Raw genomic sequence first — 16,501 nt, 5'->3', positions numbered from 1 at the left:
GGCTCCACCACCTTTCTCATCTGGGTCACTCAAAAAACCTGCCAACCGGCCACACTTGACATGTCCCCAAGCAGGCTGGGCTCCAGCACCTTTCCAGAGCACACCCTGTCCTCCTTCCAGAGGCCATAGGACCTCCAGCCCCTCTTCTATGGCTCTACACCAGCTCACAACACAGCTGGTGAACAGCGAACGCAGATCTCGGCTGGGGCTCCTCCCAACACCACATCGGAGGGGCTGCTGGACCTCCAAGAGGCATTTTGGGGGAGCAAAGCAGGGCTGCTCTGGAAGCATGAGGTTCAAGCACAAGCAGAAGCTGTTGCAGAGCTCTGTAAATCACCCCTCAGCACTGTGCTGGCTCCCTTCCTGGGACCATCCCTTCCCAACCTCCACGGGCAGAAAGAGATGCAGGACAGACGCACGGACCACTATCAACACCCCGGGAAAAGGGAAAAGTGCAGTCACAGAGAAATAAAAACAGTTTTGCCTTGCAACCAGAAAAAGTGCCTCTCTCTCCCCAGGTAACAGCATCCAAAAGGCAGTTCAGCAAAACAACCCACCTGAGACTGGCCGAGCTCTTTTCCAGAAGATGCATTTGGGAAGGGAGAGGTAGGCACAGCCAGAGGCTATGTGAGGATGCGAAGGCTGATCAACCAAAGAGGGTCATTTAGGAAAATCGGGGAAATGGTATGTGGATACTGGAGCAGCATCAGGGCACTCTGAAAGTGCGAAAGAAGAAACCCAGCCAGACTCACCTGATTCATCAGGATTTTCAGAAAAAGTCCTCGTGTCCTCACAGTAACCGGGCTGGCACAGCCCAGTGTTAAAAGGTGCTGCAAGTGTGATCCTGATTAGCTCGTCTGCTGCAGGCTATATTTGAAGGGAGCTGTGGCTAATCTTATTTTGGTTGCCTTAAAATTCAGTTATGAGGAAAAGCCTGGTGTGTGAGCAGATTTATTAATCGTTATGGAGCAGCCTTGTCTCCTAGGCTGGTGTTTGATTAAAAGGGAGCGCAACCAACACGCATCTCAAAAGGCTGGTGCTATTTTTGGCGGCTTCATTCGGAGCAGTTCCTGATGCTCTAATGTGCCCAGCAAACCCTTTGGGACAAGTACTTGCGTTTTCTTGTATCCAGTGAAAATTTCTATATCATTGTTTGCCTTTTAAGGATGTGTGAGTAAACAGAGAAAAGGGATTCACTTCCTCCTGAGAGGCTAAATTTAAAAGTCAAAATGTTTTCTATAAATGCATAAGCAGTAAATTCAGCTTTTGAAGGTTTCAGGCTCAATTTTCAAGAGTTCCACAGCCTGAAAACGAGGCCTCTTGACCCTACACAGCTGGGAAATGCTGTTTAGGTAACTGCAAAGCAGGCTCAGCAAGGAGGCTTTAGGCAAAATGTCAGAAAACAATGTCACGAAGAAAGGAGAGATTTTTTTCCTTCTAATTCATTATAATATTTTTTAAAATATATTTTTAATAATCATCTGAAAAGCCATTTTGCACACAACATTGCTTCACCCTTGTTTTCAGCTGGGTAATTGTGATGTGAGTGGATAATGCTTTCTCAGCTGAGAACAAAAGGAACCATTAAGCATCAAGCTCCTATCCTAAATTTATGTTCAGGGCAGCTGGAGAAGTGAAGGACTGACGCCAGCTTCCCGTTGTCACCCTGATGGCCAGCCTGGAGGTGGCATCCATCCTCTGTGGGGACACACAAGTGTTACTCCCCGTCTCTGCATCGATGAGGCTCTGTGGGGTGCAGGGAGGTGCTGTTTAGCTCCAGAATAAAACCTGGTTGCCCATCAGCTGCTGCCTTGGCTGCTGCTGCTGCTTGGTGGCCAAAACTAAGCCATGCTCCCTTTCCACAATTCCTTCGTCCCCTGGAGGAACAGGGTATCTGGAGGGACATGGCTCCAGCCTCAAGGATGCACAGTGTTCAGAGGTACAGAAGTCTCAAAAAAAGCGTTACCATGTCTTGTCCATCCTGCTGTGCAGATACCCTTACAGATGTTTAAGCGCAATCCACTTTTTCCTCTGTAACATTTTCTCAGAAGGCAGAAAGAAAAGTAGCTGCCTTCCCCACGCCCAACTCAGCAGAAAACCCCAGTGTTTCTGGGCTTGTAAGTTAGTCCAGAACAGCGGGGGTTTCTTCTGGCTGCAGTAGCCCTGCTCCAGCCCTGACAGAGGCCAAAGCCCTCGTGGTCATGTCATGATCGGAGGAAAGGACACGGGGTCCGCTTTGCTTCTCCTCCGGTGACACTCCATCCTCATGGGCACAGAGGGAGAGGGTGATTTGGGGACTCTGGTGAGGAAGGTGCTGCCTTGAATGTTCCCCAGAAGGGAGATACAAAAGACCCCTTGGTCCACAAAATTGCAGTGGCAGGAACAGCCTCATCAGCCCAGCAGGATGCTTGTCTGTGGTTAATCCAGATTTAAAGATGGGAATAATTAAAGCATCCACCTCTGAAGAACGTACCTCTCTAGGAGCTGGGAAACAGCACCACAAGCTAAATAAAGGACCGTGGGCAACAACATGATACATTTCTACTACCTTGCGTACTTTTCTAAATGTATATACCAAAGGTGGGTGAGCAGCATTTTCTCCATAGGGAGAGTGGGAAAGGGTCCTCTTTCACAAAGACCCTTTTTTCATGAAGTTTGCTGGGATTTTGTTTTCTGTGGCTCTCTACGTCCTGCAGAACTCATGTGAAGGAGGCAGGGAGATGCACAAACACCTGTACTTACCCCATAACCCTCCCTATGGCCACTCACAAGCCCAGTCCCTTTCCCATACCAAGAAAACGCCATTCCGGTCACAGCTGGACCACCAGAGGATCAACAGCCACCTACAAACCCTCTTTTTCTGGAGAGCACACATGGACTGCAAGACCCCTACCCCAAAAAACCCACCCCACAAATGAAAAGCCAAAGCCTACCCACCAGCAAGGTCAAATTCCCTTCAAATGGCAAAGGCAACACACAGACCAAAGCAGCTGCCAGGGTGACTCCGAGAAAGGAGGCAGAAGCTAAAATTAAGGTTTCGTTCTTTTTTCTCTCTTTTTTTTATTATTAAAAAAAACTATTCGGAAGAAGTCCAAATGCAACGGAGTATCACTGGCACCATCTAAGATACCCAAGTGTAAAATCCCAGAATGTTTGAGTCACCCCAGTGTGATCTGGGAGGGACCGGTGGCCTCTCCCTTCTCCTAGCCCCCATCACCACTGGATGGCAGGCAGCCCAAGAGCCAGGACACAACAGTGACAAACGGTCTCTGTAAAACCATTCAGTTTTATAAACTAAGAATATTCTGGAAAAAAAATAATCTAAATCACTTTTTTTTTTTTCTTCCTTTATCAAAAGCCCTGCTTTAGTGACATGCTAACCCCGCTGGAAAGGTAACACACCCACAGCTCCGTCCAGAACACGGGTAAGTTGACCGGTCAACTCTTAGCTCAGGACACCTTCCTCCCATGGATCGACACACTCAGGAGCATGTCACAGCTGTTCAAGTTCCAGCAATAAATGCTTCTGCGGGTTTCCCAGGTCTGGGAACTGCCTCCTGCAAAATCCACGCTGCAACAAATCTCATCCCAGTCTCCTCCACTGAGCCCTCCAAGATCACCCTCAGTCCCACCTGGAGGCCCTCTGCCAGCATCCTCGGGAGCTCTGCCTGCTCTAGCTGGGTGAGTCATTGGAACATCGTATCTCTTCTTTTTAAAAAAACAAACAAACAAACAAACAACCACTTTCATATATAATTTTTTTGTTGTTTTTATATTTAAATAGAAAAATACTACTTCACTCTGTGTTATGAACCAGAGACCAGCTGACCTCCAGTGACAGAACCAGGAGTTCTCAATGCTCCTACGCTGAGCTCAATGCCAGAAAATTCCCAGAAACCTCAGAGTGGCCAGTGGCTGGAGATCTCCCCTTCACACCGTACAGGCACATGGGGCTCCACCATAGCTCCAGTCTTCCCTTCCCCGCAGAAGGCCACCAATCTTAGAGGACCATTAGTCTGCAGAGAGCCAGCAGTGGGGCTAACACCCCAAATTTGACTCTTGGGGAAGTCAGCTATAGTTTCTAAGCTTTCCACTTGCCTACTGGCTTTTTGTGTGTGCAGTCTGTCCCTGGAAGCCACTGGATCCCATCAGATGTACACATGAATTAGACCAAAAAAAAAAAAAAAAAAAAAAAAACCAAAACCAAAAACAGTGGTTAAAAGTTCTCTAACACCCTCTCCTCCTCTTGTCTTCTGAAGGGTCAATGACAAACAGACATGGATAAAACTAGATTTGCCCTCCTCCCCACCTCAAGACAACAAGAGTTACTGAGACACAAAACGTGTTATCTTGTACCCTCGGGATTACATCTAGAAGGAAAGTTTAGGGGGGTGGGAAGCTGGGGGGGGGGGCAGGTGGTGTCTGTGGGCGCAGTCTGCTTAGTTCTTGTACTCAAAAGGCTCATCTCCAGTTTCGTTGAGGAGACACGTGCGAACGAGGGCCTCTGTCACAGCGTAAGGATCACAGTTGGCGGAGGGCCGGCGGTCCTCAAAGTAGCCCTTCTTCTCATGGCCCACGTTCCTGGGGATGCGGATGCTGGCGCCGCGGTTGGCCACACCAGCGGAGAACTCGTGGATGTTGGATGTCTCGTGGAAACCCGTCAGGCGCCTGGCATTGTCCAGCCCCCCTTTGGGGTCATAGGCACGGATGTGGTACTGGTGACGCTTGCTCAGCTTCTCGATGGCCTCTTCAATGTGCCTGCGAAGGGAGCAAGGAAGAGGGGAAGACACAGTGAGCATCTGATGGATGGCATGAACTGAGCCACTCTCGACTGTTGCTTCAAAGCGACAAGAGTTTCATCACTGTCCCCAAGCTACTTTGTGATGAAGCCTTATGTCCTACAACCCACTTTTCTCGATCGCCTCAATACAAGGCTTCTCTCCACTCCTACTGCTGACCCAGGCTGGTTCTCTGTAAAGGATCCCCATGGCCAAATCCCACAGAGTTCCTCAGGAGTGCTGTGTGTGAGACACCACCAGTGCAACCCATGGCCAAACCCCACAGGCGCACTGCTGCTGGGGAACCTGCTCAACACACAAGTTTCTATGCAGGAAGCTCACATGTTCACAGGTTGGCTCGTTATCTCGGGCCATCGCTAAGATTAAGGCAAGAAAACACAGGTGCCAGGAGGAAAACCTTCCTAGGGATCTGCACCCCAGTGCTGTAAGGTCCCTGCCTGCAATCGGCACAGCAGTCCCTTATGGGAACTCAGGTTTTACATTTCCAGAAGAAAACATGGCATTTGCTTCCACACCCTGGCCTAGACAGAAGCAAATGGTCTCTCATCATAGTTTTATTAAAAAAAAAAAAAAAAAAAAAGGATAATCTGTGCTGAGTTTGTTTGCAGCACTAGCAGATCAAGAGCTGAACAGCCTGTTACAAATAGCTGCATCCTGGCTACCCATGCTTCTGTCAGCACTGATGGAGCTGTGCCACCAGCTGAATTTCCCACCCAGGACCAAGACAGGAATGTATCATTATTTAAAAAAAAAAAAAAAGAAAAAGAATCCAGAAGAAAGGCTCAGACAACACCAAGCACCAGAGTGAAATCTCCCAAGCTGTCCAAAGCTGTGCAAAAAGCTTGCTGCTACCAACCAAGCCCAGCCTGCTGCCTAGTAAACAGATGCTACTTGCCCATCTCAAACAACTTACTTGAGACCTCCGTCTTCCCTCATGTTCTTGGTGCTGAAGTTGGTGTGACAGCCAGCACCGTTCCAGTTCCCAGGGATGGGTTTGGGATCGAAGGACACAATGACACCGAAGTCTTCACACACCCGATGGAGGATGAAGCGTGCAATCCAGAGGTGATCCCCCATCTCGATCCCTTCACATGGTCCCACCTGGAACTCCCACTACAAGGAGGAGTCATCACCAGTTTAGTGGTGCAGAAACACTCGCTGTGAAGCACTTCCCACCCCCTTACTCTCTGACTGTTGGTAAAAACTACACGACTCGGAGCAGGCAGCAACAGCTCTGGCTGCCCGAGATTTTTCTGTACTATCTCATTCCATGAGGCACCTAAAACAACTTACCTGGGCTGGCATCACTTCTGCATTGGTTCCTCCGATTTTCACACCAGCATAAAGGCACGCTCGGTAGTGGGCTTCCACAATGTCTCTGCCATAGGCTTTGTCTGCCCCTACACCGCAGTAGTACGGACCTGGAACAGCACATGCAAATAGCAAGGGGAACATGAGTTTCCGGAAGGAAAAAAGCTTAAATTCAGTGAAGGCCAACCACACACAGGAAAGAACTCTCAAAAGGCTTGGGATGTGTGGAAAAGCCATCTAAACTGGTTTTCATGGAAGCACTAGCAAAGCACTGATGGACAGCAAGTCCCTCAGAGTCTGGGCTCGTGCTCCGTCATACCGGGCACGGTTTAAGTCACCGGCAGATTAACAAACCAAGCAGCAAATCTGGATTGGAACAATCTTAATCTCACGGGCTAGTTTTTGCCAATATCCTGCTTGCTGTTGTTCACCCTCCGTTCTAGAAACACCTCGAATCTTTCAGCTTGCCTGAAGCACGTAAGCTGCATCACACAGATTACAGTTCAAATGCTCCTGGGCTGGTCAGGTGCAGACTCCTGAAAGGTTACCTTGGGGTCCAGGGAAGCCGTTGGAAGGCCAGCCAAATGGATGTCCATCTGTCCCCAGAAGAGTGTACTCTTGCTCCATCCCAAACCAGGGGTGCTGGTTGGACACCATATCCATAATCCGCCTGCAGGTGTGTCGGAGATTTGTCTCTAGAAGGGAAAAAGCAACAAGAGGCTTATTAGCATCTCCACCTCCATTGCCCATTCCCACTTTATGTACAGTTCGAGTCCCAGCAGTGCTGGTGAAGAATCCCAGGACCAGCCTTTTCTCCATCACCAGCACACTGTTTGCCTTTTACTGTCAGGGCAGGGATTATTTTTGTGTCATGCGTGATGCTAAGGACATGAACAGCACTTGGACAGGTCTCCCCTTCCCCTCCCCAGAACACCACCTCCACCAGGAGGTCTATTCACCTGCAGACTGGCGGTTGTATTTGAAGACCTCACAGAGAACTAGTTTATTGGGATCCTTGCGAAAAGGGTCCCGAAACATGGCAGCAGGTCGCAGGTACATGTCGCTGTTGGAGCCTTCAGCCTGGAAGGTGCTGGAGCCATCAAAATTCCACTCGGGGAGATCTGGAGTGGAGAGAGGAATGAGCCACAGTGACCCAGTGTCCCCAGTCACCAGGAGGATGGGTGCCCTGCCACCCTCCAGCACTACAGAGGTGAAAATGCTTATAGACAACAGCCCTACAATAGGTTTAATCCCAGCTCAGCTGATTTTTGTTCCAAATGGGGGAAGCCAAAAAAAACCCCAAAACAAAGCAAAAAACAGGGGAGTGCAACTCCCCAGCCACCCTGGGAAACACAAGGAGCTGGGCTGCTGGCCAAGCCCAAGTGAAATGAGCAGCACTGAGGATGTTTCCCATGTCGCAACAACCACAGGGACAAGCAGAGCACCCAGTCTCCTTGCAGACTGGGCAAGCTGGGAGAAGGCACAGCACGAGGCATCTTCAAGCTATAGGAATGAGGGGAGCCATAAAAATACTCTTATCCACGTTGCATGGCCTAGAGAAGGTGGGAAAGCAAATCACGTCTAGATGAAGCCTCACATGGAGGAGGAGTACGGCCAGCGTGGCCCCCTCACCCACCCCTCCTGGCTGTGCACTGCCCTCCAGGTCAAAGCGAAACAGCAAACTCAAATGGGGCAATGTTATCTCCTCCATATCCTGGGGGAAACGTGGGGGATGGGAAACACTGAGATTCTAGAGGAGCTGTGCCAACCACTCCCTTCGAGGGAAAAGGGGAAGGGGGGAAAAAACAGGAAAAAAAAAAAGATAATTCTGCTCAGTCACACACAGTATTTTCATTTCATAACTGTCTCCAGCCAGCACCATGGCAACCTGGGGAAAATCCTAATGCTATTATTGTGTAAGCTGGGACTGTTTGTTCTGAGGGACACAAGCTCTTAATTACACCGGATAGCTCCATTCTTTCCCCTCCACTTTCTTCTGCCAAACTACTTCCGGCCAAAACTTGAGCCCTTGAGCGTCAATGGGCCACCAAGCCCCTGCCAACAGCCCCCAGCCCCTGCCAACAGCCCCCTCCGCAGCGGGGGCAGTGCCAGGGGCTGGCTCCTCACCCCCAGCATCTCACTGAGACTCCACATCTGGAGAGCTGGGAAGCTTCCCCTGGAGTATTTGGGGAAAGAGGTAACTGGGAGGAGGTGAGGAGCAATGTCTTCCCCAGATACCATCCTCCTGCCATGAAAAGGGAGGAATGACATCCTTTCTCCCGAGCAGCCAAGCACAGCTGCTTTTTCCACCCGGCGAGGGCCTGTGAATCCTGCACCTGCCCTCTCACCTTCAAGGCTCTTGGGCTCGTGGTCCAGCGTGCGGGTTTTGCAGCGGAGGTGCTCCCCTGTCCCATCGATCCAGATGTACATGGCTTGGACCTTCTCCCCCTGTGGCAGCTTCATGTACATGTGCTTGATGGCTTTGCTCAGGTGGGAGCTCGCCGAGGTGGCCATGGCTGCAGATCGGACGAGGGGGTTCCTGCAGGGAGGATATAAAAAACCAGCTCCAACCGTGAACCTTTCCCCACACTCCCAGATTTTTCACCCCCCAGCCATGGAGGAGCACAGGCCAGCCCAGCCATGGGGCTGGCTGCCATCTCCAGCAGTCTCATGCCACCGTGCAGGCAGAAAATGCAGCAGCTCAGGCAGACGCAGCTAGGAAAGCCCGGCTCAAGGAGCGATGCTTTCAAAGCGTCCCATTAATACCCAAACTCCTGCCAATAACTTAGGTGTTTTCCACCAAGCCACAGCTTTCAAAAGTGCTTCTCAGCCCTGCGTGAACTTTTCACCTCCACACTCCCCACTGCTCCGGAGCAAGGCTAATGCACAGGGAAGCTTAGCTGGGGCTTTCTTAATATACTTGCTCCAGCGAGGAGGGCTTGCCAGCCCCAGCTGCCTTCTCAGATCAGCTGCTCTGAAGTTACACAAGCCCTGTGTGGGGCTGGAGGCAGCCCGAAAAACAGCAACAGGCAGCGCAAGCAATCCCTGAGCAACTCAGGCAGCAGCCTGCAGGCACCGGGAGGGGGGGGGGAAGGTTTGAAGGGGCTGCGGGCCCCCGCAGCATCCCCGCAAGCCCCCACAGCCTGGAGCTGGGCTCCCAGCGACAGCCAGCCCACGTGTGTCAAGACCACGGCAGCCGCGACCCACGCGTCGTTGCAGGAGCTTGGAAACGCAAACGATTTAGAAATTTGAAGTGTCTTCGAAAGTCACTCCAACACTCTATAGCCCCCTGCAGGGGCGGGGCGGGCTGGCTGGACCAGCCCCCACCCCCCCCCGCTATGGCGCCGGAGGGGTCCCTACCGGCCCCACTCCGCTGCGAGAAGCATCACCCACGCGTGCATCTACCTCCTGGCAGGGAGGAAGGCACCGTGTTTTAAGCAAGCAGCTAAAGCGCCTGGCGAAGAAAAAAAACCAACAACAAAAACTCAAAGAAACTGGGAAGAGCATCTGTTTTCAGGAGATAACGCCAGCTGCCTTCCCCCCCGCCCCCCTCCGCCCACAATAAAATGAAAAAATAAAAAAAAAAAAAAAAAAAAAAAAAGCGAAGCAGGAATTTCCCCTAGAAGGTGCGGGGAGCCCCGGCCCACGGCTGAGCTGCCCCCCGCCCGAGGGGCTGCAGCGGGCCGGGCCCCCCTACCCTACCCTACCCCCCCGGGGCCGTTACCTGCGCTGGGCGGCGGGCCCGGAGCTCCCACGCTCGGCTCCCGGGGCCGCGCCCGCCGCCGCTTTATGGCCCCGCAGCGCCGGCCCCGCCGCACCGATTGGGCAGCGGGGGCAGGACGGGGGGGCAAGGGACCGCCCCGCCTCCTTCCTCCTCCTCCTCCACCTCCTGCAGCCGCTTCCCGTTCAGCAAAGCAGGGAAGCCCCCCGTTTCGCCCCGCACCGAGGGGCGGGGGGCGGGCGGCTGGGGTGTCCTTTTGCAACCTTCCCAGCCCGAAAAAATAACCCCTCATCTCGCCTAGTTCTGGGGAAGTGGCGGCGGGAGCGGGTCCAGGGCTTTCCGCAGCGTTTACGTTAGCGGCTTCCTTTGCATAACTCGCAGGGAGGGAAATCAGCCGCCCTGGGTAAACAGGGCAGCGGGGAGGGGGGGGAGGAACGGGAGCCACCACCCCCACCCCCCCCGGCCCCCGGCTCTGCCTTGGTGCAAACGTTTGTGGGGGGGTTGGGGGCGTGCAGGGAACGGGCAGTGCCTGCTCAGTGCCCCGCTTTGTGCCTCGGAGCAGGTAACAAGCTCCAGCACCTGGATTTGCAGCCGAGACTCTTGCTCCGAGGTACAGGATCGGTCACTGTCACACGACGGAGGGGAAATTCCCCAGCCCCACCGTGGGTGCGGGAGCACCCACTCCAGGGGCACCCAGGTGGCAAGGGGCACCCAGCTAACTGCAAGCACTGCCTGGTATTTTTCCACCCCGGCAGCTCGCTTGCTTGTCACATCCCTGCTCCTGTTCAGCCCTCTGTGGCTGCCACCCATGTGGACATGCCTGCACACACATGCAGGTACCACGCCAAGCACACACCAGTATCAGGCCAAGCACATGCCACCCACATGCCTGCCTCGGGGCAACAGGATCCTGGGCTGCCCCCTGCCAAAACTGCTGTCCTTCCAGAAGCTGGACCCTCTCCACCATCACGGCCACCCTGCTGAAGACACGGCCTCTTTGCAGCCAGAGCCTGGGGGAACAGTGGGCAGGGAGAGCTGGATCCTCAGCCAGGAGGAGGTGAAGTGTTGGCTAAGGCCTCACCTTTATTTATTGCCCATCTCAAGATCTCCGTCCCCACCCTCCCTCTGGGGACAAGCCAGCTCATTCTTTACCATTGCCTTGCAGCGGCTGTAAAATCCCCTGAGGCTGTCCAGAGCAGAGGTGAAATTCAGGTGCCTTTCACCTCCTCACATGGCTTGGGCAAGGCAGAGCCACCAAAGCCTTGTAGCAGAACCTGCCTTCCCCGGTACCCCAGCTCCTGCACCCTACCTGTAGAGCAAAGGTTTCAACGCAGAAACAAATGCTGTGTTTTACCCATAGAAATTAGCTCAGGATTTCATATTCAGACCGAGTTCAGCTGTGGTCACCTGAATCGAACAGCTCAGCTGAAGCAAAGGAGGCAGGAGCTGGTGCAGAGACCCAGTCAGGCCAGGAGAGACCCAAAATAGCTCCCATAAAGGGGAGCTGCCAAGCCACGGGCACCATAAAGCCGTGCCCAGCTAGGTTTGTGAGAGGGTTTGTTTAATCAAGACACTGACAGCTCTGATAGCTCCAAACTCTTGGAAATGTGCTTGCTACCCGTAAATTTCCCAGAAACTTTGGCCACCAGAGCTGGCTGCAGACAAGCCCAGGGTGTTCACAGATGGGAGACCCCGCGGCGTAGGGTGACCCTCAGGCCGACCCAGCCGTGGGGTTGGGCAGCTCATCTTTTCACCTGCTGAGCTCCAAACAACCCCGAAGGGAAGCAGGGAGCAAAGGCAGCTTGCAATGTAAACATCTCCGCATCCAATAAATACGTGCCGGCCAGCAAACCCCTGCCGGGGGAGACCCCCAGCCTGGGCCGGGGGGATGTCGCTCCCTGCACCGGGGCCGGTTTGGCGGCAGTCCCATTGCCTGTGCCCTCACCCTGCACAACATGTTTACGAGCCAGCAGAGAAGCACCGGGTGCTGCAGCCGCACAGCCAGGGAAGCCGGCGGCAGGGGCGGGGGGGGGGAGCGTCCCCTCGCAGGGCTCACCACAGCGTGTTTACTGCCTGCCTTCCCCTTCCCCTCCTCCCGTTGCAGGCCGCCGGGGTTTTTTTGGGAAACATGGCTCAGCCTGTGCCTTCGCCCAGCTGCGTGCTCCAGTGACCCGTATTGTCGCCGGCGTTCAGCGAGACAAAAACCTCATCGGGGAGCTGGGGAAGGCACGATGCCAACAGGTGACACGTCCCAGGAGTGGATTTAAATCAGCCTTCAAAGGGCCCCGCTCTAAATGCGCAGCCAGCCCGCTGGAGACAATGCCTCGCTCCAGGGGCGAGATCCCAACTGGCACATGTTTTTCTTTCTTCCTCCTATTAATTCGTGGGAACACCTTTATTCGCCTGCCCCGGCACTTCCCTCCGGCCCGGTTTGTATCCTGCGAGAACTGTCAGAGTTGGAAAGCATCTGGTGAGCTGGGAGGGTCAGTCTGGGCTGGACTTTGCAGCCTTCTGCCTCCGAGGCAGCAATGCCAACCCAGCAGGGACACAGCAAGGTCCCTGGTCTCTCCAGGAGAGGTCTGGGATGGTCAGGCATCCCAGAGTGGGCATGTGTGCCCAGCCTGATACCACCTGCCATCTCTTTTTCCAGCCCCAGCCAGGAGCCAAGCAGTGAGGGTTCATGGCTTCCCTCTCTGCTGTGCCTTGCTGGGGCTGCTGTCACCTCTCCCTGCCCACCTGTGTCCCCCAGCTGCCCTGGGCAGTTTGCTGTGGGCACAGGGACGTTGCACCCCTGCCTGGCTGCAGGGACTGCCTCTAAGTGCAGCCTTGTAAATTCAGGAATGCCTGGAAATGTGGAAATTCCCCCCATAGGGGAAAAAAGAAAAAGGGAAGGGCAATTAAAGAGTTAAAAAGGCATGATGTGAAACTTCCCCATGGCTCAGGCCCTGAGGCAGGCGGCCGCTGGCAGTGCTGAGTGCTGGGACTCTTTCCCAAAACCCTGGGGCCATCTGCATGGGTGGCCCATGACTGCAGACTGGCTGGTCTACAGGCAGACGGGTCACCCCCTGGCTTTCAACCCAACAGACTGCAGATCTGGTCCGCTAAGCCCCGGTACCCATTTGCCTTTCACCAGCACTCAAAAATACATTCTGAAGTAGAAAGTAATTATTTCTTTTTTAAAAACAGATGTTGCACATCCAGGGAGGAGGAACGGTCCATTTTGTTATGACCAGTTAGATCCTGGGAGGAGACCTGATGCACCCAGAATGCCCCAGCCTCTATCAACGACACAGCTGGGAGGGAGGAGGGACGAGCATAGATAGAATTGTAAAGTAATTTGGGTTGGAAGGGACCTTGAAAGGTCATCTTAGTCCAACCCCTGCCCTGCAATGGGCAGGGACATCTTCAGCATCTCTCCTCTCCCCATGCCCAACAATTAAGACACTTGCAAATTCAGAAATACCATTTTCAGACCCATCCAGGAAAGTGCTTTGGGCTGCGAGGTCCCATGTAAGGAACTGAAATGCACCCAAAGTGTGTTTCACCCAAAGTCCAGACATAGGCTGGATGTCCTGGTGCTGCATCACCTCCATCTCTGCCTACCACCGGCCACAGCGGCCTCGGCTTGGACCCACCACAGCATGTCCACCGCCACTGGGACCTGGGCTCCGGAGTAGCTCATGGGGCTGGAGGAACTGAAGATGCAGCCCCTGTTACCCGTGATTACTGAGGGTTGGAAAAAATAAACCTAATGCCTTAGTAAGACGAGCAAGCGCTTAAATACCAAGCCGCACAGGTAAGAATGGGACAGCAGTAACCGACTGAGGACAGGGAGCTGGCCACGGGGCGGGGAAAACATCTGCACTGGGGGGGACTGACCTTGTGCAAGCAGCAGTGGCAGGCTGGTCTCTCCTGGATGGCTGTGGAAGGCTGATGAAACCCCCCAAGGCAGGGAGGCGGTAGCTGCTCGCCCGATAAGTGAGCAAACATTGCACGCTCCGCAGCAGGCCCATGCTCCCTTTGAAGATGCTGCCAGGGTCAAGGGTAGCCAAGGGCTGGTGACCAGAGGGCTTTCGAAGGCACAGCAGATTACCTGGGCTGCACAGAAGGGCAATTTAGGAAAGCAAATTAGTGAACATGCAGAGGCACATGCAAATGGCAAAAAGCTCCCTCCTCATGCAGCTCAGTTACAATGGGCACCCACGTGCATTTGGGGGAAGAGGGGTCTTGGCCCACAGCAGCCAGGAAAGCCTTGTGCAAAAGCCCCACTTGCCTGGACCACCCTCTTCACCCCTTTCTCAGCCACCTTCATGCCAGTCGCCATGCCCCATGCCCACTTTGGTCCCCCAGCAGCCAGCTCCCCCCGGGGAGGGCTCTTGGCAGAAGGGGCATCGCTGGTGCCAGCTGAAGGCAGGTGTGGCAGCGACTCGGGCAGGCAGCACCTACCTGTCACCCGCTCTGCCCTGCGCGTGTGCAGACCTGGCGCAGGGGCTGAGTGTCTTCAGCGAGCACAGGCTGCTGCTGAGAAACATGTGCTTGCCTTCAAAAGCAGCCAGGGGAAGCTGGAAGATGAGAACATCAGGGGCAGACGGGATTTGAGACCTAGAAATTGCTTGGCTCGCTTTGCTCTGTACAAGGGTGGAGAATATCCCAGGGAGCGCTCAGCACATGCCTTTCCCTGCAGTTGGAAATTGGTCACAGTGTGCATTGGCAGGGTTGGTTTTGTTGTTTTTTGGGGTTTTTTTGTCTTTTTTTTTTTTTATTAGCACTGTTCATGCTGCTAAACGCACTCCCAGCTAGGTCAGGGCCGCGTTCGCTGTGGCTGGCAGATTAATTTCAGCCTAAAACACTTCACAGCTCCGTAAGTGAGAGTGCAGAAATCCTCAAAGCGCTGCCCAAGTGGATTAAATGGTGGGATCCAGGCCCAACATTGGAACTTATAAAAGGTAACTCCAAAGTGCTGTTGTCTCTTATGGCTGAATTAGATCCCCATTCTGCCACAACACGTGCTTAAGCTGGACTGGTGAAGCCAACAGACCCGGACACTTGTACAAGGTTACACAAGTGATTTTGTTTTAGCTGGAGAAGAGGCAAGCAAACAGAGCCTGCTGCAGGGGCTGTCAGGTGTAACAGGTCAGAGCCCAGCCTTCACGGTCAGTCCCAAACAAAGAAACTACAAGACAGATGGCAATAGGCTCAAAAATACTTCTAATTAACATAAGGATATACCAGAAATGTCCTGGCTGAGCAAACAAGTTTTACAAACCCAGGAGATCGAGCATGACACTCAGGTATAAAAAAAATGATCCTAATATGTTCAAGAAAGGAATTAATATTTCAAGCTGAACTGCCATACCTGAGACCTCAGACAACTCCAGTTTTAAGGTGCTGTGGGTCCCAAAGGATCATACCCATGGCTGACAGTCTTTGACGTGTCCTGAACTGTTTATATGAGAACAGGCTGAGGCTGTATCGGACAGAAAAAAACCCCAGATCTTCCCCCAGAAGCTCACTCTGGGTGTGTGACAGTTACGCTAGAGGGAGAGCAGGCTTGTGCAGCAAAGTACCAGCACTGCTCCCTCATGCTCGAGCTTCCCAGCTTGCAGGGGCTGTACACCATCACCTGAGATCAAAAGTAATGCCAGGGTGTTCAGGGTTGTCATGGGTGGGTGGGTACCGACTGCAGGTGGGAGGAGGGGACACCCCCACACCCCACGCCCCCCCCATGGCATGGCAAGGGGCAGGTTGGGCTGCCTGGGGAGGCTGTGAGCGCCCAGCAGCCGCAGGCAGAGGGGCTGACCCCACCGTCGGGCAGCCTTGGACTTCGCCACCACGGCAAGCTGTGCCAGCTTATATTGGGTAAGAAGGCCAGCCCCATCCCCACGGCCACCCCAGGAGCAGGGGGGCAGAGGACATGGGTAATTTGGGCTCGAACAGAGGGGGAGGAAAGCCCTTCTGACGTGTTTGGTGTTGCAGCCCTGCCCTTATCTTTGTACAAAGAGTCCAGCCACTCTGCGCTCCTCTCCAAGCCCTCTTCTAAATCTGGGCTGTGCTCACGTTTCCACCTGTTTTTTTAAACCTCTATTTTTTTAAGTTGTGGGTTTTGGTTTGGTTTTTTTTTTTTCCTTAGTAGCCACACAGCTCACATGAACTCCTTTTTCAAGGAGCTGTTGCAGCAAGATGAACAGAGGAGATGAGTCCATGCATGCACCGAGCAAAGCCCGGGGAGCTGCGGCCCCGCTGAGTGGAGCTCCATCCTGCCAGACCTCCTGGGGGTCTCCTGTTGGGGAGAAGCTCCATGGAAATGGCCCTGTGCACTCCCACAGTAACTGTGTCAGCCTGTTCCTGTTCACAACCTTGGCCCTTCCCTGGCAGAAACCGGCAAAGTCCTGCCAAGGTCAGCCCGGAGCCTGACGGGCACCAGCAGGGCTACGGCAACCTCTGAGGCTCTCACCGGGCATCTGCTCAGTTGTCAACTGAAAATTCTTTTTTTTTATATATTTTTTTTGACAATTGCAACCTTTCTCTGAGGACTTTTTGAGTTTTTCATGTGTGAGACAGCCACTATACCAGCTCATCCCTAACCCCTCCTCTCATCTCTTGGGGCTTAGGGGCATAAATCCTGATGAATTTGTGATCGGAGCTACTCCTCCCCAGGGTCTACCCTAAC

At 53.4% G+C, this 16,501-nt stretch overlaps 1 protein-coding gene across 1 annotated transcript; it reads right to left on the bottom strand.

Annotated features, from left to right (window-relative positions):
• Positions 1-3,722: 3,722 nt before the first annotated feature.
• Positions 3,723-9,980, bottom strand: GLUL (glutamate-ammonia ligase). Its single transcript, XM_056356092.1, has 7 exons — positions 9,835-9,980; positions 8,459-8,649; positions 7,070-7,231; positions 6,659-6,805; positions 6,093-6,220; positions 5,713-5,912; positions 3,723-4,758 (listed from the first exon to the last, which is right to left on the bottom strand). Exons 2-7 carry the CDS (start codon positions 8,622-8,624, stop codon positions 4,440-4,442), a joined length of 1,122 nt encoding a protein of 373 aa, XP_056212067.1. The 5' UTR covers positions 8,625-8,649; positions 9,835-9,980; the 3' UTR covers positions 3,723-4,439.
• Between the last annotated feature and the right edge of the window lie 6,521 nt (positions 9,981-16,501).

This window comes from Falco biarmicus, chromosome 11, assembly GCF_023638135.1.
Source record: "Falco biarmicus isolate bFalBia1 chromosome 11, bFalBia1.pri, whole genome shotgun sequence".
In the NCBI taxonomy this organism is placed as follows: domain Eukaryota; kingdom Metazoa; phylum Chordata; class Aves; order Falconiformes; family Falconidae; genus Falco; species Falco biarmicus.
This window is presented reverse-complemented; position numbering and strand designations above follow the sequence as displayed.

Bases quoted from the DNA above. Each gene is read 5' to 3' on its own strand.
- GLUL (XM_056356092.1), bottom strand. From the start codon at position 8,624: ATGGCCACCTCGGCGAGCTCCCACCTGAGCAAAGCCATCAAGCACATG. The intron at 6,221-6,658 runs GTAACCTTTCAG...GTGCTGTTCCAG, and splicing joins CGGCTTCCCTGGACCCCAAG to GTCCGTACTACTGCGGTGTA. The intron at 5,913-6,092 runs GTAAGTTGTTTT...TCCTCCTTGTAG, and splicing joins CAGAAGTGATGCCAGCCCAG to TGGGAGTTCCAGGTGGGACC.